Source organism: Panulirus ornatus, chromosome 14 (genome assembly GCF_036320965.1).
Source record: "Panulirus ornatus isolate Po-2019 chromosome 14, ASM3632096v1, whole genome shotgun sequence".
In the NCBI taxonomy this organism is placed as follows: domain Eukaryota; kingdom Metazoa; phylum Arthropoda; class Malacostraca; order Decapoda; family Palinuridae; genus Panulirus; species Panulirus ornatus.
Window position 1 is genome coordinate 41,690,478 of NC_092237.1, and position 22,584 is coordinate 41,713,061.

Here is a 22,584-nt window from a genome sequence, read left to right on the forward strand (position 1 = left end):
GTTTCTCACATTTTCACTTTGCATATCAAGAAATTCTTCATCCAAAAGTTAAGTCTACAAAAGAACTGGCATCTGCAAATCTGGGAGAGAAAGCATGGTGGTTATTCAATTAATTTTTAAGATGTACACCAATCTTTACTCAAGCTGTCAGAAATTGGAGCTATTGTTTTGTATTTTCATAAAACGTGATTTTTTAAATCAATTTACATTCATACACATTATTTCTCAATCAGTTATATCAATAATGTTAGTCTTCATCCTTGAAATGATCTTAATACATAAAACAATTCATTTGTCTATCAATGCATGCCTCTCCACACACAATACAGTTTTTAATCAATTTCATATGCAAAAGTTTCATAGAATGAAAAGATCATGTCGATAAGTTTCACTTACTTATGTTTTTCTGTATATTTGACCATCATTGGTGATAATTCATAGGTGAAGAACACACCTGGAAGTCCTGTCTCACCCATCCCCATCAGAAGGTTCTGAGGGAAAATCATTTGATATAACTTTAAAGGAGCAGTTCAATATCCATAAAGCACTGTTATACAAAAAATTAGAGTAAAAACTGCAAAAAATTAATTTTACATTCTATCACAGCCATCACACTTATCTTTCAACGTCTCCCTGTTATTTAATAAGACACTATCACAATTTTCCTATTATGTTGCATAGCAGGAAACCATTACATAAGTATGAAGCAGTAGTTGAGTGTCAGGCTTGAAAATGTATGAAAAGAAAGAAACATATAGGACTAGGTTTCTTCCCCATTCCGGACCAAAAAAATATCCAGACAGGAAGAAACATCAATTAAATTAACGGATAATAAAAGAACTGAATGGACCACATTACCTTTTACTGAACTTAGCTGTCTACCATGACCATTTCACAGAAAAAGACCGCTGCAAGAATTTATAAAACAAAACTGTGTGATAAACACTTAACGTTCTTTTTCATTGTTACAAAGATCAACACACAGACACCTCTTCACATCCAGGCCCCACAGACTTTTCTGTGGTTTCCCCTGACCTTTTCATATGCCCTGGTTTAGCCCACTGAAAGCACCTCACTCCCTGTAAACCACATCATTCCAGTTCACTCTATCTATCCCTTGCATGCTTCACACCCTCCTGCATTTTCAGGCCTCAAAAACTAAAAGCACCTTTCATTCTATTCCTCCACTTCCTCCTTGATTTCCAAAGGATAGAAAAAGCCAGCTTAGCTGCATGTGCTGATAGCACACAGCTGAGAGAAAAAGTGCACTTCCTGTAACCAAAAGGCATATAGGGCAATAACAACATCTTTGTATTGATCTGGAACTGGCTCAAGGTGGGCACAGAATGAGTCGGGAGCCACGAGTTAAATGAATGGTGACAGATGGCAAAGCCAATGTTCCACACTAGTAAAACAGTAGGTTAGAAGGTCCCATCCTTGATATTCCTTGAGATATTTCTTTTGCATGTGAAGCAAACCACAAAGGAGAGAAATACATACGGAGAAATAGCAAAGTATGAATATCATCTTTAATGTCTATTTACTAATGCTGATGTCTGCTTAGTGAAACAGAAAAAAAAACAGATTTTTACATTCTTACCTTCTGATGTTGGGTGACTGAAAACTGATTAGTAAAAAGTGTTGATCCATCAACTTTCTCATATGTAGTGGGTACTATCTTTATGTAATAGTTGATTGTTTTTGGCCCTTTCTCTGTCTTAAATTCAGTGCCATCAATAGGATTTGTTTTACCAGGTATATTAACACCAAAACTCAAGTGTCGAATGCGATGGGAGAGGTCAAAATCTGCTGTTCGGTACTGCTGTACATCATGAACTGAAAATGATAAAAACCTATGTTGTAAAACAAAAAAGATCAAATAAATCATCATCCACCATGTATACAGCAATCTATACAATGTATACAGCCATACAGTTTGCTTTTCAAAGACCTCCAGTGAATAATCTGCATCAACTTTTTAACTTTCTAGCATTTTAACTACCTGCATTAAACTAATTTCAAAATTTTTTGAAAAATGCATTATCTCTCTACATGCAAGCCCTGCCTAGTGACAAAATCTCATGTAGTCTCTCTCTCTCTCTCTCTCTCTCTCTCTCTCTCTCTCTCTCTCTCTCTCTCTCTCTCTCTCTCTCTCTCTCTCTCTCTCTCTCTCTCTCTCCAATTATTTTCCTGAAAAAGACAGAGGTGAAACATACAATGAAGTTAATATTTAGGCATATTCACAAACTGGCATATGTATCCCCAACAAACAAAGGAAGAGCTAAGCTAATATAAACCAGAGCAGTACACATCATTCCACTTAGCATCACTTATAATAAAGAGTCTTAGAAAAATAAGTAAGGGAGAAAGAATTCTTCCTCAGTATTCCTCGTGTGTCATATAAAGCAACTAAAGGGGGCTGGAAACCCTCTCCTCCTTGTGTCAAATTTCTAAAAGAGGAAACAGAAGGAGTCAAATGGGAAGTGCTCATCCTCCTTGAAGGCTCAGATTGGGGTGTCTAAATGTGAGTGGATGTAACCAAGAAAAAAAGAGAGAAGAGATAGGTAGTATGTTTGAAGAAAGAAACCTGGATGTTCTGGCTCTAAGTGAAATGAAACTCAAGGGTAAAGGGGAAGAATGGTTAGGAAATGTCTTGGGAGTAAAGTCAAGGGTTGGTGAGAGGACAAGAGCTAAGAAAGGAGTAGCACTACTCCTGAAGCAGGAGTTGTGGGAGTGTCTGACAGTGTAAGTAAATTCTACATTGATGTGGATAACACTGAAAGTGAATGGCAAGAGATGGGTGATTATTGGTGCGTATGCACCTGACCATGAGAAGAAAAATCATTAAAGGCAAGTGTTTAGGGAGCAGTTGAACGAGTGTGTCAGCAGTTTTGGTGCACGAGACTGGGTATTAGCGATGGGTAATTTAAATGCAAAGTAACATGGCAGTTGAGGGTATGACTGATGCGCATGGGCAACTCAGTGTAATGAGTGGAAATGGTGAAGAGCTTGTAGAGTTGCATGCTGAAAAATGACTGGTGATTGGGAATACCTGGTTAAAAAAGAGGGATACACTCATGTATACTATGTGAGTAGGAGAAATAGTCAACTGGCATTGTTAGATTATGTATTAATTGACAGGCATGTAAAAGAAAGACTTTTGGATGTAAATGTGCTAAGAGGGGCAGTTGGTGGGATATCTGATCACTATCTTGTGGAGGCGAGGGTGAAGATTTGAAGAGGTTTTCGAAAAAGAGGAGACAATGTCAGGGAGAAGAAAGAGCTGAGAGTAAGTGAGCTTGGAAAGAAGACTTGTTTAAAGAAATACCTGGAGAGACTGAGTGTAGAATGACAAAAGGTGAGAGCAAATGAAGTGAAGGTAATGTGGGTGAGGAAAGGAAGGTATGTACGGAAGCAGTGATGGCATGTACGAGAGATGCATGAGGGCATATCAAAAAGGGTAGTGAGTGGTGGGATGAAGAAGTAAGGTTGCAAGTGATAGAAAAGAGAGAGGTGTTTGGGGCAGTACTTAATAGGAACAAATGCAAATGATTGGGAGATGTATAAGAGAAAGCGGCAGGAGGTCAATTTGAAAGTGCAAGGGTTGAAAATGAAGACAAATGAGCGTTGGGTGAGAGTATCATTAAACTTTAGGGAGAATAAAAAGATGTTTTGGAAGGAGGTAAATAATGTGTGAAAGACAAGAGAGCAAATGGGAACATCAGTGAAGGGCGCAAAAGGGGAAGTGATAACAGGTAGTGATGGTGTGAGGAGGAAATGGAGTGAGTATTTTGAAAGATCGTTAAATGTGTTTAATGATAAGAGTGGCAACTATAGGGTGGGTAGGTCTGGGTGGTATGCAAAGTGAGAGAGTCAGGGAGAGTGGTTTTGTAGAGAGAAAGGAGGTGGTGAAAGCCTTGCAAAAGATGAAATCTGGCAAATGACAGGATTGGGGGGGTATTGCAATCGAATTTATTAAGCGGGTGACTGTTGTTGATTGATTGGAAAGGATATTCAATGTATGTATGGATCATGCTGGAGTGCCTCAGGATTGCAGAAACAAATGAATAGTGCCACTGTATAAAGGCAAAGGGGATAGAGGTGACTATGCAACCTACAGAAGCATAAGTTTGTTGAGTATACATGGAAATTTATATGGGAGGGTACTGATTGAAAGGGTGAAGGAATGTTAAGAGCATCAGACTGGGGAAGAGCAGTGTGGTTTCAGAAGTAGTAGAGGATGTTTGGATTAGGAGTTTCCTTTGAAGAATGTGTGTGAGAAATATATAGAAAAACAGATGGATTTGTATGTGGCATTTATGGATCTGAAGAAGACATATGATAGGGATGATAGAGATGCTTTGTGGAAGGTCTTAAAAATATATGGTGTGAGAGGTACACTGCTAGAAGCAGTGAGAAGTTTATATCAAGGGTGTAAGGCATGTATACTAGAAGGAAGAGAACAGAGCCATTGGTCCCCAGTCATGGTCAGTCTGCAGCAAGGGTGTGTGGTGTCACCATGGTTTAATTTATGGAAAGAGTTTTGGAGAGGGCAGCGAGTATGCACTGTGTTGGGGATCAGAGGGCTGGGGAAATGAGTCAACTATTGTTTGGCAATGATACAGTGCTGGTGGCTAATTCAAGTGGGGAAACTGCAGAATTTGATGGCTGTGTTTGGAAGAGGTGGTGTGTGAAAGGAGAAAGTTGAGAGCTGATGTGAATAAAAGCCAGATTATTAGTTTCAGCAGGGTTTAGGGACAAGTTAGGTACAATGTAAGTTTCAATGGAAGGAAATTGGAGGAAGTAAAGAGTTTTAGATATCTCAGGGTGGACTTGGCAGCAAATGGAACCATGGAAGTGGAATTGTCATTGTATGGTGGAGGGAACGAAGGTTTTGGGAGTGATGAAGAATTTGTATAAAGAGATAACTTTATCTCAGAGAGCAAAAATGGATATGGTTGAAAGAATAGTAGTTCCAGCAATATTATATGGTTGCAAGGCATGGGCTTTATATAGGATTGTGTAGAGGAGGGTGGAAGTGTTGGAAATAAAATATTTATAGGTAATGTATGGTGTAAGGTGGTTTGATCAAGTAAGTAATGAAAGGGTAAGAGAGATGTTTAGTATTAAAATGAGTGTAGTTGAGAGAGCAGAAGAGGGTTTGTTGAAATGGTTGGGACATATGGAAAGAATGAGTGAGGAGAGGCTGACAAAGAGGATATATGTGTCAGAAGGGGAGAAAACAAGAAGAAGCAGAAGACCAAATTGGAGGTGGAAGGATGGAGTGAAAAAAATTTTGAGTGATCAGGGCCTGAATATGCAGGAAGATGAAAGGCATGCAAGAAATAGAGTGAATTGGAACAATGTACTATACCTAGGTCAATGTGCTGTCAATGGACTGAACCAAGGTATGTGAAACGTGTGGGGTAAACCATGGAAAGGTCTGTGGGGCTGGATGTGGATAGGGAGCTGTGGTTTTGGTAAATTACACATGACAGCTAGAGATAGTTTTAACGAATGTGGCCTTTTTTGTCTGTTTTCCTAGCGCTGCCTCACTGAAGCAGGGGTAGCAATGCTGTTTCCTGTGGGGTAGGGTGGTGCTTGGAATGGATGATGACAAGCATGAATATATACATGTATGCATATGCACATGTCTGTGTATCTGTATGTATATATCCCTCACAATAGGGGAGAAAGAACACTTCCCATGTATTCCTTGCATGTTGTAAAAGGCAACTAAAAGGGGAGGGAGTGGAAGGCTGAAAATCCTCCCCTCCAGTTTTCATTTTTCCAAAAGAAGGAACAGGAAAGGGGGCCAAGGGAGGATCTTCCCTCAGGCTCAGTCCTCTGTTCTTACTGCTAACTCACTGATGCAGGAAATGGCAAATATGTATGAATAAAATGTATATGTACATGTATAGGTGTTTATATATGTATATGTATGTTGGTTTGCAGCAGGGGTGTGTGATGTCCCCATGGTTATTTAATTTGTTTATGGATTGGGTTGTTAAACAGGTGAATGCAAGAGTTTTGGAAAGAGGGGCAAGTATGCAGTCTGTTCTGGATGAGAGAGTTTGGGAAATGAGTCAGTTGTTGTTCGCTGATGATACAGCGCTGGTAGCTGATTCGTGTGAGAAACTTCAGAAGCTGGTGACTGAGTTTGGTAAAGTGTGTGAAAGAAGAGAGCTGAAGTAAATATGAATAAGAGCAAGGTTATTAGGCACAGTAGGGTTGAGGGGACAAGTCAATTGGGAGGTAAGTTTGAATGGAGAAAAACTGGAGAAAATGAAGTGTTTTAGATATCTGGGAGTGGATTTGGCAGTGGATGGAACCATGGAAGCGGAAGTGAATCATAGGGTGGGGGAGGGGGCGAAAGTTCTGGGAGTGTTGAAGAATAAGTGGAAGTCGAGAACATTATCTAGGAAAGCAAAAATGGGTATGTTTGAAGGAAAAGTGGTTCCAACAATGTTATATGGTTGCAAGGCATGGGCAATAGATGGAGTTGTGCGGAGGAGGGTGGATGTGCTGGGAATGAGATGTTTCAGGACAATATGTGGTGTGAGGTGGTTTGATCGAGTAAGTAACAATAGGGTAAGAGAGATGTATGGTAATAAAAAGAGTGTAGTTAAGAGAGCAGAAGAGCGTGTTTTGAAATGGTCTGGTCACATGGAGAGAATGAGTGAGGAAAGATTGACCAAGAGGATATATGTGTCAGAGGTGGAGGGAACGAGAAGTAGGAGACCAAATTGGAGATGGAAGGATGGAGTGAAAAAGATTTTAAGTAATCGGGGCCTGAACATGCAGGAGGGTGTGCAAGGAATAAAGTGAATTGGAGTGATGTGGTATACCGGGGTCGACGTGCAGTCAATGGACTGAACCAGGGCATGTGAAGCGTCTGGGGTAAACCATGGAAAATTCTGTGGGGCCTGGATGTGGAAAGTGAGCTGTCATTTCAGTGCATCATTACATGACACCTAGAGACTGAGGGTGAATGAATGTGGCGTTTGTTGTCTTTTCCTAGCGCTACCTCGCGCACATGCGGGGGGAGGGGGTTGTTATTTCATGTGTGGCGGGGTGGCGATGGGAATGAATAAAGGCAGACAGTATGAATTATGTACATGTGTATATATGAATATGTTTGTGTGTGTATATATATATGTATACGTTGAGATGTATAGGCATGTATACTTGCGTGTGTGGACGTTTTTGTATATACATGTGTATAAGGGTGGGCTGGGCCATTTCTTTCATCTGTTTCCTTGCGCTTCCTCACAAACGCAGGAGACAGCGACAAAGCAAATTAATAATAACAATATATATATATATATATATATATTTTTTTTTTTTTTTTTTTTTATACTTTGTCGCTGTCTCCCGCGTTTGCGAGGTAGCGCAAGGAAACAGACGAAAGAAATGGCCCAACCCCCCCCCCATACACATGTACATACACACGTCCACACACGCAAATATACATACCTACACAGCTTTCCATGGTTTACCCCAGACGCTTCACATGCCTTGATTCAATCCACTGACAGCACGTCAACCCCTGTATACCACATCGCTCCAATTCACTCTATTCCTTGCCCTCCTTTCACCCTCCTGCATGTTCAGGCCCCGATCACACAAAATCTTTTTCACTCCATCTTTCCACCTCCAATTTGGTCTCCCTCTTCTCCTCGTTCCCTCCACCTCCGACACATATATCCTCTTGGTCAATCTTTCCTCACTCATTCTCTCCATGTGCCCAAACCATTTCAAAACACCCTCTTCTGCTCTCTCAACCACGCTCTTTTTATTTCCACACATCTCTCTTACCCTTACGTTACTTACTCGATCAAACCACCTCACACCACACATTGTCCTCAAACATCTCATTTCCAGCACATCCATCCTCCTGCGCACAACTCTATCCATAGCCCACGCCTCGCAACCATACAACATTGTTGGAACCACTATTCCTTCAAACATACCCATTTTTGCTTTCCGAGATAATGTTCTCGACTTCCACACATTTTTCAAGGCTCCCAAAATTTTCGCCCCCTCCCCCACCCTATGATCCACTTCCGCTTCCATGGTTCCATCCGCTGCCAGATCCACTCCCAGATATCTAAAACACTTCACTTCCTCCAGTTTTTCTCCATTCAAACTCACCTCCCAATTGACTTGACCCTCAACCCTACTGTACCTAATAACCTTGCTCTTATTCACATTTACTCTTAACTTTCTTCTTCCACACACTTTACCAAACTCAGTCACCAGCTTCTGCAGTTTCTCACATGAATCAGCCACCAGCGCTGTATCATCAGCGAACAACAACTGACTCACTTCCCAAGCTCTCTCATCCCCAACAGACTTCATACTTGCCCCTCTTTCCAGGACTCTTGCATTTACCTCCCTAACAACCCCATCCATAAACAAATTAAACAACCATGGAGACATCACACACCCCTGCCGCAAACCTACATTCACTGAGAACCAATCACTTTCCTCTCTTCCTACACGTACACATGCCTTACATCCTCGATAAAAACTTTTCACTGCTTCTAACAACTTGCCTCCCACACCATATATTCTTAATACCTTCCACAGAGCATCTCTATCAACTCTATCATATGCCTTCTCCAGATCCATAAATGCTACATACAAATCCATTTGCTTTTCTAAGTATTTCTCACATACATTCTTCAAAGCAAACACCTGATCCACACATCCTCTACCACTTCTGAAACCGCACTGCTCTTCCCCAATCTGATGCTCTGTACATGCCTTCACCCTCTCAATCAATACCCTCCCATATAATTTACCAGGAATACTCAACAAACTTATACCTCTGTAATTTGAGCACTCACTCTTATCCCCTTTGCCTTTGTACAATGGCACTATGCACGCATTCCGCCAATCCTCAGGCACCTCACCATGAGTCATACATACATTAAATAACCTTACCAACCAGTCAACAATACAGTCACCCCCTTTTTTAATAAATTCCACTGCAATACCATCCAAACCTGCTGCCTTGCCGGCTTTCATCTTTCGCAAAGCTTTTACTACCTCTTCTCTGTTTACCAAATCATTTTCCCTAACCCTCTCACTTTGCACACCACCTCGACCAAAACACCCTATATCTGCCACTCTGTCATCAGACACATTCAACAAACCTTCAAAATACTCATTCCATCTCCTTCTCACATCACCACTACTTGTTATCACCTCCCCATTTACGCCCTTCACTGAAGTTCCCATTTGCTCCCTTGTCCGACGCACCCTATTTACCTCCTTCCAGAACATCTTTTTATTCTCCCTAAAATTTACTGATAGTCTCTCACCCCAACTCTCATTTGCCCTTTTTTTCACCTCTTGCACCTTTCTCTTGACCTCCTGTCTCTTTCTTTTATACTTCTCCCACTCAATTGCATTTTTTCCCTGCAAAAATCGTCCAAATGCCTCTCTCTTCTCTTTCACTAATACTCTTACTTCTTCATCCCACCACTCACTACCCTTTCTAAACAGCCCACCTCCCACTCTTCTCATGCCACAAGCATCTTTTGCGCAATCCATCACTGATTCCCTAAATACATCCCATTCCTCCCCCACTCCCCTTACTTCCATTGTTCTCACCTTTTTCCATTCTGTACACAGTCTCTCCTGGTACTTCCCCACACAGGTCTCCTTCCCAAGCTCACTTACTCTCACCACCTTCTTCACCCCAACATTCACTCCTCTTTTCTGAAAACCCATACTAATCTTCACCTTAGCCTCCACAAGATAATGATCAGACATCCCTCCAGTTGCACCTCTCAGCACATTAACATCCAAAAGTCTCTCTTTCGCACGCCTGTCAATTAACACGTAATCCAATAACGCTCTCTGGCCATCTCTCCTACTTACATAAGTATACTTATGTATATCTCGCTTTTTAAACCAGGTATTCCCAATCATCAATCCTTTTTCAGCACATAAATCTACAAGCTCTTCACCATTTCCATTTACAACACTGAACACCCCATGCATACCAATTATTCCCTCAACTGCCACATTACTCACCTTTGCATTCAAATCACCCATCACTATAACCCGGTCTCGTGCATCAAAACCGCTAACACACTCATTCAGCTGCTCCCAAAACACTTGCCTCTCATGATCTTTCTTCTCATGCCCAGGTGCATATGCACCAATAATCACCCACCTCTCTCCATCAACTTTCAATTTTACCCATATTAATCGAGAATTTACTTTCTTACATTCTATCACATACTCCCACAACTCCTGTTTCAGGAGTATTGCTACTCCTTCCCTTGCTCTTGTCCTCTCACTAACCCCTGACTTCACTCCCCAGACATTTCCAAACCACTCTTCCCCTTTACCCTTGAGCTTCGTTTCACTCAGAGCCAAAACATCCAGGTTCCTTTCCTCAAACATACTACCTATCTCTCCTTTTTTCACATCTTGGTTACATCCACACACATTTAGGCACCCCACTCTGAGCCTTCGAGGAGGATGATCACTCCCCGCGTGACTCCTTCTTCTGTTTCCCATTTTAGAAAGTTAATACAAGGAGGGGAGGATTTCCGGCCCCCCGCTATATATATATATATATATATATATATATATATATATATATATATTTTTTTTTTTCATACTATTTGCCATTTCCCACGATAGCGAGGTAGCGTTAAGAACAGAGGACTGGGCCTTTGAGGGAATATCCTCACCTGGCCCAATTCTCTGTTACTTCTTTTGGAAAATTAAAAAAAAAAAAAAAAAACAAGAGGGGAGGATTTCCAGCCCCCTGCTCCCTTCCCTTTTAGTCGCCTTCTACGACACACAGGGAATACGTGGGAAGTATTCTTTCTCCCCTATTCCCATATATATATGTTTATAGTTGTGTTACTGGAGTGATAGTTTTCATACATGGTGCTTTGACAAGAAAATAGTAACATTGGAAAAAATGTAGCTTAGACATTGAAGCTTATTGATACAGTGGTTAAATTGATGAGAACTACTATTGACGTCTGTGTAAATAAGTTATACATTTCCTTTTTCCATAGCCAGAGGTTGAACCATCATGTGACATTCATTTTTTTCATTTCATTTCAAGCTAGAAGTTTCAGTTTTCTAAATTGTTTCTTACATTTTTCATATGTATATATATGTATGTGTGTGTGTGTGTGTATATGTGCATATGTATGTGTATGTGTGTGTATGTGTATATATATATATGTATATTATCCCTGGGGATAGGGGTGAAAGAATACTTCCCACGCATTCCTCGCGTGTCGTAGAAAGCGACTAGAGGGGACGGGAGCGGGGGGCCAGAAATCCTCCCCTCCTTGTATTTTTTTAACTTTCTAAAATGGGAAACAGAAGAAGGAGTCACGCGGGGAGTGCTCATCCTCCTCGAAGGTTCAGATTGGGGTGCCTAAATGTGTGTGGATGTAACCAAGATGTGAAAAAAGGAGAGATAGGTAGTATGTTTGAGGAAAGGATAGGTAGTATGTTTGAGGAAAGGAACCTGCATGTTTTGGCTCTGAGTGAAACGAAGCTCAAGGGTAAAGGGGAAGAGTGGTTTGGGAATGTCTTGGGAGCAAAGTCAGGGGTTAGTGAGAGGACAAGAGCAAGGGAAGGAGTAGCAGTACTCCTGAAACAGGAGTTGTGGGAGTATGTGATAGAATGTAAGAAAGTAAATTCTAGATTGATATGGATAAAACTGAAAGTTGATGGAGAGAGATGGGTGATTATTGGTGCATATGCACCTGGGCATGAGAAGAAAGATCATGAGAGGCAAGTGTTTTGGGAGCGGCTGAATGAGTGTGTTAGTGGTTTTGATGCACGAGACCGGGTTATAGTGATGGGTGATTTGAATGCAAAGGTGAGTAATGTGGCAGTTGAGGGAATAATTGGTAAACATGGGGTGTTCAGTGTTGTAAATGGAAATGGTGAAGAGCTTGTAGATTTATGTGCTGAAAAAGGACCGATGATTGGGAATACCTGGTTAAAAAAGCGAGATATACATAAGTATACTTATGTAAGTAGGAGAGATGGCCAGAGAGCGTTATTAGATTACGTGTTAATTGACAGGCGCGCGAAAGAGAGACTTTTGGATGTTAATGTGCTGAGAGGTGCAACTGGAGGGATGTCTGATCATTATCTTGTGGAGGCTAAGGTGAAGATTTGTATGGGTTTTCAGAAAAGAAGAGTGAATGTTGGGGTGAAGAGGGTGGTGAGAGTAAGTGAGCTTGGGAAGGAGACTTGTGTGAGGAAGTACCAGGAGAGACTGAGTACAGAATGGAAAAAGGTGAGAACAATGGAAGTAAGGGGAGTGGGGGAGGAATGGGATGTATTTAGGGAATCAGTGATGGATTGCGCAAAAGATGCTTGTGGCATGAGAAGAGTGGGAGGTGGGTTGATTAGAAAGGGTAGTGAGTGGTGGGATGAAGAAGTAAGAGTATTAGTGAAAGAGAAGAGAGAGGCATTTGGAAGATTTTTGCAGGGAAAAAATGCAATTGAGTGGGAGATGTATAAAAGAAAGAGACAGGAGGTCAAGAGAAAGGTACAAGAGGTGAAAAAAAGGGCAAATGAGAGTTGGGGTGAGAGAGTATCATTAAACTTTAGGGAGAATAAAAAGATGTTCTGGAAGGAGGTAAATAAAGTGCGTAAGACAAGGGAGCAAATGGGAACTTCAGTGAAGGGTGCAAATGGGGAGGTGATAACAAGTAGTGGTGATGTGAAAAGGAGATGGAGTGAGTATTTTGAAGGTTTGTTGAATGTGTTTGATGATAGAGTGGCAGATATAGGGTGTTTTGGTCGAGGTGGTGTGCAAAGTGAGAGGGTTAGGGAAAATGATTTGGTAAAGAGAGAAGAGGTAGTGAAAGCTTTGCGGAAGATGAAAGCCGGCAAGGCAGCAGGTTTGGATGGTATTGCAGTGGAATTTATTAAAAAAGGGGGTGACTGTATTGTTGACTGGTTGGTAAGGTTATTTAATGTATGTATGACTCATGGTGAGGTGCCTGAGGATTGGCGGAATGCGTGCATAGTGCCATTGTACAAAGGCAAAGGGGATAAGAATGAGTGCTCAAATTACAGAGGTATAAGTTTGTTGAATATTCCTGGTAAATTATATGGGAGGGTATTGATTGAGAGGGTGAAGGCATGTACAGAGCATCAGAATGGGGAAGAGCAGTGTGGTTTCAGAAGTGGTAGAGGATGTGTGGATCAGGTGTTTGCTTTGAAGAATGTATGTGAGAAATACTTAGAAAAGCAAATGGATTTGTATGTAGCATTTATGGATCTGGAGAAGGCATATGATAGAGTTGATAGAGATGCTCTGTGGAAGGTATTAAGAATATATGGTGTGGGAGGAAAGTTGTTAGAAGCAGTGAAAAGTTTTTATCGAGGATGTAAGGCATGTGTACGTGTAGGAAGAGAGGAAAGTGATTGGTTCTCAGTGAATGTAGGTTTGCGGTAGGGGTGTGTGATGTCTCCATGGTTGTTTAATTTGTTTATGGATGGGGTTGTTAGGGAGGTAAATGCAAGAGTTTTGGAAAGAGGGGCAAGTATGAAGTCTGTTGGGGATGAGAGAGCTTGGGAAGTGAGTCAGTTGTTGTTCGCTGATGATACAGCGCTGGTGGCTGATTCATGTGAGAAACTGCAGAAGCTGGTGACTGAGTTTGGTAAAGTGTGTGGAAGAAGAAAGTTAAGAGTAAATGTGAATAAGAGCAAGGTTATTAGGTACAGTAGGGTTGAGGGTCAAGTCAATTGGGAGGTGAGTTTGAATGGAGAAAAACTGGAGGAAGTGAAGTGTTTTAGATATCTGGGAGTGGATCTGGCAGCGGATGGAACCATGGAAGCGGAGGTGGATCATAGGGTGGGGGAGGGGGCGAAAATCCTGGGGGCCTTGAAGAATGTGTGGAAGTCGAGAACATTATCTCGGAAAGCAAAAATGGGTATGTTTGAAGGAATAGTGGTTCCAACAATGTTGTATGGTTGCGAGGCGTGGGCTATGGATAGAGTTGTGCGCAGGAGGATGGATGTGCTGGAAATGAGATGTTTGAGGACAATGTGTGGTGTGAGGTGGTTTGATCGAGTGAGCAACGTAAGGGTAAGAGAGATGTGTGGAAATAAAAAGAGCGTGGTTGAGAGAGCAGAAGAGGGTGTTTTGAAGTGGTTTGGGCATATGGAGAGGATGAGTGAGGAAAGATTGACCAAGAGGATATATGTGTCGGAGGTGGAGGGAACAAGGAGAAGAGGGAGACCAAATTGGAGGTGGAAAGATGGAGTGAAAAAGATTTTGTGTGATCGGGGCCTGAACATGCAGGAGGGTGAAAGGAGGGCAAGGAATAGAGTGAATTGGAGCGATGTGGTATACCGGGGTTGACGTGCTGTCAGTGGATTGAATCAAGGCATGTGAAGTGTCTGGGGTAAACCATGGAAAGCTGTGTAGGTATGTATATTTGCGTGTGTGGGCGTATGTATATACATGTGTATGGGGGGGGGTTGGGCCATTTCTTTCGTCTGTTTCCTTGCGCTACCTCGCAAACGCGGGAGACAGCGACAAAGTATAATAAAAAAAATAATAATAATATATATATATATATATATCCCTGGGGATAGGGGAGAAAGAATACTTCCCACATATTCCCTGCGTGTCGTAGAAGGCGACTAAAAGGGGAGGGAGCGGGGGGCTGGAAATCCTCCCCTCTCATTTTTTTTTTTTTTTCCAAAAGAGGGAACAGAGAAGGGGCCCAGGTGAGGATATTCCCTCAAGGGCCCAGTCCTCTGTTCTCAACGCTACCTCGCTAATGCGGGAAATGGCGAATAGTATGAAAAAAAAAAAAAAAAAAATATATATATATATATATATATATATATATATATATATATATATATATATATATATATATATATATATATATTAACATGGGTAAAATTGAAAGTTGATGGAGAGAGATGGGTGATTATTGGTGCATATCATGAGAGGCAAGTGTTTTGCGAGCAGCTGAATGAGTGTGTTAGTGGTTTTGATGCACGAGACCGGGTTATAGTGATGGGTGATTTGAATGCAAAGGTGAGTAATGTGGCAGTTGAGGGAATAATTGGTATACATGGGGTGTTCAGTGTTGTAAATGGAAATGGTGAAGAGCTTGTAGATTTATGTGCTGAAAAAGGACTGGTGATTGGGAATACTTGGTTTAAAAAGCGAGATATACATAAGTATACGTATGTAAGTAGGAGAGATAGCCAGAGAGCATTATTGGATTACGTGTTAATTGACAGGCGCGCGAAAGAGAGACTTTTGGATGTTAATGTGCTGAGAGGTGCAACTGGAGGGATGTCTGATCATTATCTTGTGGACGCTAAGGTGAAGATTTGTATGGGTTTTCAGAAAAGAAGAGTGAATGTTGGGGTGAAGAGGGTGGTGAGAGTAAGTGAGCTTGGGAAGGAGACTTGTGTGAGGAAGTACCAGGAGAGACTGAGTACAGAATGGAATAAAGGTGAGAACAATGGAAGTAAGGGGAGTGGGGGAGGAATGGGATGTATTTAGGGAATCAGTGATGGCTTGTGCAAAAGATGCTTGTGGCATGAAAAGAAAGGGAGGTGGGTTGATTAGAAAGGGTAGTGAGTGGTGGGATGAAGAAGTAAGATTATTAGTGAAAGAGAAGAGAGAGGCATTTGGACGATTTTTGCAGGGAAAAAATGCAATTGAGTGGGAGATATATAAAAGAAAGAGACAGGAGGTCAAGAGAAAGGTGCAAGAGGTGAAAAAGAGGGCAAATGAGAGTTGGGGTGAGAGAGTATCATTAAATTTTAGGGAGAATAAAAAGATGTTCTGGAAAGAGGTAAATTAAGTGCGTAAGACAAGGGAGCAAATGGGAACTTCAGCGAAGGGCGCAAATGGGGAGGTGATAACAAGTAGTGGTGATGTGAGAAGGAGATGGAGTGAGTATTTTGAAGGTTTGTTGAATGTGTTTGATGATAGAGTGGCAGATATAGGGTGTTTTGGTCGAGGTGGTGTGCAAAGTGAGAGGGTTAGGGAAAATGATTTGGTAAACAGAGAAGAGGTAGTAAAAGCTTTACGGAAGATGAAACCCGGCAAGGCAGCAGGTTTGGATGGTATTGCAGTGGAATTTTTTAAAAAAAGGGGTGACACTATTGTTGACTGGTTGGTGAGGTTATTTAATGTATGTCTGACTCATGGTGAGGTGCATGAGGATTGGCGGAATGCATGCATAGTGCCACTGTACAAAGGCAAAGGGGATAAGAGTGAGTGCTCAAATTACAGAGGTATAAGTTTGTTGAGTATTCCTGGTAAATTATATGGGAGGGTATTGATTGAGAGGGTGAAGGCATGTACGGAGCATCAGATTGGGGAAGAGCAGTGTGGTTTCAGAAGTGGTAGAGGATGTGTGGATCAGGTGTTTGCTTTGAAGAATGTATGTGAGAAATACTTAGAAAAGCAGATGGATTTGTATGTAGCATTTATGGATCTGGAGAAGGCATATGATAGAGTTGATAGAGATGCTCTGTGGAACGTATTAAGAATATATGGTGTGGGAGGCAAGTTGTTAGAAGCAGTGAAAAGTTTTTATCTAGGATGTAAGGCATGTGTACGGGTAGGAAGAGAGGAAGGTGATTGGTTCTCAGTGAATGTAGGTTTGCAGCAGGGGTGTGTGATGTCTCCATGGTTGTTTAATTTGTTTATCGATGGGGTTGTTAGGGAGGCGAATGCAAGAGTTTTGGAAAGAGGGGCAAGTATGCAGTCTGTTATGGATGAGAGAGCTTGGGAAGTGAGTCAGTTGTTGTTCGCTGATGATACAGCACTGGTGGCTGATTCATGTGAGAAACTGCAGAAGCTGGTGACTGAGTTTGGTAAAGTGTGTGAAAGAAGAAAGTTAAGAGTAAATGTGAATAAGAGCAAGGTTATTAGGTACAGTAGGGTTGAGGGTCAAGTCAATTGGGAGGTAAGTTTGAATGGAGAAAAACTGGAGGAAGTAAAGTGTTTTAGATATCTGGGAGTGAATCTGGCAGCGGATGGAACTATGGAAGCGGAAATGGATCATAGGGTGGGGGAGGGGGCGAAAATCCTAGGAGCCTTGAAGAATGTGTGGAAGTCGAGAACATTATCTCGGAAAGCAAAAATGGGTATGTTTGAAGGAATAGTGGTTCCAACAATGTTGTATGGTTGCGAGGCGTGGGCTATGGATAGAGTTGTGCGCAGGAGGGTGGATGTGCTGGAAATGAGATGTTTGAGGACAATGTGTGGTGTGAGGTGGTTTGATCGAGTAAGTAGCGTAAGGGTAAGAGAGATGTGTGGAAATAAAAAGAGTGTGGTTGAGAGAGCAGAAGAGGGTGTTTTGAAATGGTTTGGGCACATGGAGAGAATGAGTGAGGAAAGATTGACCAAGAGGATATATGTGTCGGAGGTGGAGGGAACGAGGAGAAGTGGGAGACCAAATTGGAGGTGGAAAGACGGAGTGAAAAAGATTTTGTGTGATCGGGGCCTGAACATGCAGGAGGGTGAAAGGAGGGCAAGGAATAGAGTGAATTGGAGCGATGTGGTATACCGGGGTTGACGTGCTGTCAGTGGATTGAATCAGGGCATGTGAAGCGTCTGGGGTAAACCATGGAAAGCTGTGTAGGTATGTATATTTGCGTGTGTGGACGTGTATGTATATAAATGTGTATGGGGGTGGGTTGGGCCATTTCTTTCGTCTTTCCTTGCGCTACCTCGCAAACGCGGGAGACAGCGACAAAGCAAAAAATATATATATATATATATATATATATATATATATGTGTGTGTGTGGATGTAACCAAGAGGAGAAAAAAGGAGAGATAGGTAGTATGTTTGAGGAAAGGAACCTGGATGTTTTGGCTCTGAGTGAAACAAAGCTCAAGGGTAAAGGGGAAGAGTGGTTTGGGAATGTCTTGGGAGTAAAGTCAGGGGTTAGTGAGAGGACAAGAGCAAGGGAAGGAGTAACACTACTCCTGAATCAGGAGTTGTGGGAGTATGTGATAGAGTGTAAGAAAGTAAATTCTAGATTGATATGGATAAAACTGAAAGTTGATGGAGAGAGATGGGTGATTATTGGTGCATATGCACCTGGGCATGAGAAGAAAGATCATGAGAGGCAAGTGTTTTGGGAGCAGCTGAATGAGTGTGTTAGTGGTTTTGATGCACAAGACCGGGTTATAGTGATGGGTGATTTGAATGCAAAGGTGAGTAATGTGGCAGTTGAGGGAATAATTGTTATACATGGAGTGTTCAGTGTTGTAAATGGAAATGGTGAAGAGCTTGTAGATTTATGTGCTGAAAAAGGACTGGTGATTGGGAATACCTGGTTTAAAAAGCGAGATATACATAAGTATATGTATGTAAGTAAGAGAGATGGCCAGAGAGCGTTATTAGATTACGTGTTAATTGATAGACGCACGAAAGAGAGACTTTTGGATGTTAATGTGCTGAGAGGTGCAACTGGAGGGATGTCTGATCATTATCTTGTGGAGGCAAAGGTGAAGATTTGTGGGGGTTTTCAGAAAAGAAGAGAGAATGTTGGGGTGAAGAGACAGGTGAGAGTAAGTGAGCTTGGGAAGGAGACTTGTGTGAGGAAGTACCAGGAGAGACTGAGTACAGAATGGAAAAAGGTGAGAACAAAGGAGGTAAGGGGAGTGGGGGAGGAATGGGATGTATTTAGGGAAGCAGTGATGGCTTGCGCAAATGATGCTTGTGGCATGAGAAGCGTGGGAGGTGGGTTGATTAGAAAGGGTAGTGAGTGGTGGGATGAAGAAGTAAGATTATTAGTGAAAGAGAAGAGAGAGGCATTTGGACGATTTTTGCAGGGAAAAAATGCAAATGAGTGGGAGAGGTATAAAAGAAAGAGGCAGGAGGTCAAGAGAAAGGTGCAAGTGGTGAAAAAGAGGGCAAATGAGAGTTGGGGTGAGAGAGTATCCAGATCTGTGCATGTTGAGAGCAAACAAACTCAACAATTATCTCAATTCAAAGACATTTATGAATCTCCAGTGCAATGAAGGAAAATGAATACTGTACCTTTAAGATTTTTTTTTTTTTGGAAAAGTGGCAAAATATATAATCAAGGTAAATCTGGATGATTACTCAAGTTTCTAACATACATAAAATTCAAAGTAATAATAAGAGGAACCATTTCTAATAAAGATATTCTTTTCGGTATGCCACAAGGAACTGTAATCACTTTAACAGTGTGTAAATGATATCATACATAAAGACTGAAATAAAGTATAACCAGATCTTTTGCAGATAACATCATAGTTAGTAAATGACCTTGTCCAAAGAAGACAGAGAAATAATGCAAAAACACCAAGATACAGTAAATAAAGGGCAGAAGGGAATTTCTGTGAACTGAATGAGACAATATCTGAACATGATTCATGGAATGACTCATAATATAATACAGTTTTAGTATATTATTAACAAAGGAGTATTTCACTGGGTGGTGCTTATTCTGTAAGCAGTAGGTGGTAAGCACCCATGGACCATGGAGGTATATTACCAATACTAACCACCTGGGTATCAGGTAGGTTAGTGACTGCTGCATAGTGAGCCAGCACTTCGAAGGTTGTCAAGTAACACTCCTCTGACCCAGGTAGCTATCTTTTCTTTCTGCCTGACCCACTCATGGATGATTACTCAAGTTTCTAACTTACATAAAATTCAAAGTAATATTAAGAGGAACCATTTCTAATAAAGATGTTCTTTTCGGTATGCCACAAGGAACAGTACTCACTTTAACAGTGTGTAAATAAATCATATCATACATAAAGACTGAAATAAAGTATAACCAGATCTCTTGCAGATAACATCATAGTTAGTAAATGACCTTGTCCAAAGAAGACAAAGAAATAATGCAAAAACACCAAGATACAGTAAATAAAGGGAAGAGGGGAATTTCTGTGAACTGAATGAGACAATATCTGAACATGATTCATGGAATGACTCATAACATAATACAGTTTTAGTATATTATTAACATAGGAGTATTTCACTGGGTGGTGCTTATTCTGTAGGTAGTAGGAGGTAAGCACCTATGGACCATGGAGGTATATTACCAGTACTAACCACCTGGGTATCAGGTAGGTTAGTGACTGCTGCATAGTGAGCCAGCATTTCGACGGTTGTCAAGTAGCACTCCTCTGACCCAGGTAGCTATCTTTTCTTTCTGCCAATCCCACTCATGGACTGCACACATTCTCTTCACAAACATACAATCTCTCCTTGTCACACACAACATTTGACATTAATTCACATAATTCACTTAATTCACACAACTCATTCTTTATAACTCTACATTTTCCTGAGAAGACTGTTATACACTAGCCCTGCCCTTTGGCAAAATGACAGGAGCAATAGACAAAAGAAGTAGGTAGGCACATTAGGCAGAACCATTGGGTAGAAGCTGAAGGTTGGAATATTAGGCAGGAACATTAAACACATTAGGTTGAAGTAGCTGGTAGGAACATTATGGAGGAGACTCTGAAAACACTGCACTAGAGCTGCTCTCTGTCAGTGGACTATTAAGGATGAAGCACAAAAGGCTAAGAAGTGGCACTTGAATTTACCAGTATGGAGACTCTTTTGCGATGTCCTGCCCAGGGAGTTCATGGAGGGAATCGGCATCAGAGATATTGACAGATGGTGATATAAATCCACTAAATGAGTTTGTTGTTCCAATGTTGGGACAATCCATAAGAGCTGCTGTATAGTATGTTTAGTCACCTTGTTTTGCATTTGCTTATACATAAAGATCTCAAGAATTGGAATGATAAAACTTACTGTGAAGATGATTGTGCTGAAATGATTTTCCAGGAGCTAGATGAAAGTTTCCACCAACCTGAAAAAAATAGTTCTAATTCTCAATCAACATTCATAACTTCACTCTGAATACTTTTGACCAAATCAACCTTTAAATAGCAGAATCATCTGGATATTCCACCACCATTTGCACATTTCAGCAAAAAAATCAAAGATGTCTACTGACCCATCTTCAATCACAGGGGATTACAAACCTGCTAACCCCTTACCTAGTTGGTGAGGTAAATACCTCTCATCCTTTATTAAACATCTGACAGGTACTAATGATATGGTACTTAATGGTACTTAAGTATCTGATTATTCTTAGAACACAAATGTCAACCCGATAGTAGTCATCGTTGGCTTAAAAGAGGTGATAGGAAGGTGTAGGATGGATTTGTGTCCATTTGAAGATCTCTCTGATTTTTAGTTAAAAGCATATAAGCCATCCTCTGCTGTGTTACCTTTCCTCCACTTTTCCATTTGAATAACTCACATTGGCAAAGCATCTCTTTTTGGTCCTCTTCTCTGACTCCAGCTGGATGATAAACTTCATCTCACCCCTTGCGCTCTACTACTAATCTTATGCACCCTGATTTTATACAGTCCAAAAAGAACTTCTGCCTCTGGACACAAGCAAGGTGCCTGGACCAGATGGCATCCATCCTCATGCCTCTGAGGATGCCTCTGAACTTCCATCTGTATTTGATAATTTGATCAGCTTCTATTTAAAAACCAACTTTTCCATTTTCTTGAAAACATACATTGGTGATGCCTATCTCAAATGTGGTGGCCACTGCTATCCTTCTCACTATCGTCCTGTGGCTTTGACTTCCACTATTTATAAAATCTTTGAATCTTTCCTTAACCTCAATTTTCTGAAAACAACTTGAACCTTATGGTCTTCTCTCTCATCTTCAGCATGGCTTTCACAAGGCAAGCTTCATTGGGGATATCCTTTCTAGTCTATTAATATTTGGTCATCATCTCTGAGACACTTTGGAGAATCCTATGTTGTAGACCTTGACAGGTTATGGCCTCAAGGTCTCATCTCCAAGATCCCCACTGTTGGCTATTCTTTCTCACTTTGTTCCCTTACATTTATCTTCCTCTCTGGCCAATTTATCTTCTTAACTAATGATGGATCAACCGCTCCCTTTTTCCTTTAGAACAGTGGTGTCTCTCAGAGTTCTGTCCTATCTACATCATATTTATTCCTAATCATCAAAGATTTTTCTTTATCGAACAGATAACCAGGTGCTAGATCCATGTCACACCTCACTGTCCTCAATAAACCCAGATTTGGACACCATTTACCAGTAGTGAACATGTAACATAGTTAAGTTTAATGCCTCTAAAACCTAATTTCTGCCCATATCTCTTGTTAAAATCCCTCACTACTTTCTCATTTCTTTTGAAGGATTCCTAAATCCACCATTCATCACAATAAACACAAGTGGTAGCACCATTACAACTAAACTATCTTGGAAACCCTGCATTACAGAAATAATTAACTGTACCTCTAAGAAACTGAGAGTCCTTCCTGTGTTGATGCCATAAATTCTCTCTTCAACCAATTTACTCCAATTATGCAAAAGAATAGCTATTCCTTGTATGGAGTAATGCTCTTGCATTACTCAGAGTCAAATCCAAAGCAATCCAAATTAAAAACTCTCTTAGGTTGACAGTGAAACTTGATCCACTTGTTCTATGCCACAGCGTTGGAGGTTGATTTTCCCTCTTCCCTTTGGTTTCTG

The 22,584-nt window shown here is 41.1% G+C and overlaps 1 protein-coding gene across 5 annotated transcripts in view; it reads right to left on the reverse strand.

Moving 5' to 3' along the window:
- LOC139753348 (endoplasmic reticulum-Golgi intermediate compartment protein 3) overlaps positions 1-22,584 on the reverse strand; it is an 83,255-nt gene that overhangs the window by 31,035 nt on the left and 29,636 nt on the right. For all 5 annotated transcript variants that reach the window (XR_011713690.1, XR_011713691.1, XM_071669705.1 and 2 more), the window contains exons 8-10: positions 20,810-20,867; positions 1,601-1,836; positions 397-491 (exon numbers count right to left, since the gene is read on the reverse strand). Coding sequence is in view for 3 of the 5 variants with exons in the window: in XM_071669705.1 (XP_071525806.1) it covers positions 397-491; positions 1,601-1,836; positions 20,810-20,867 (389 nt within the window). In the remaining 2 variants the exon portion in view is untranslated. The remainder of the gene's footprint in view (positions 1-396; positions 492-1,600; positions 1,837-20,809; positions 20,868-22,584) is intronic.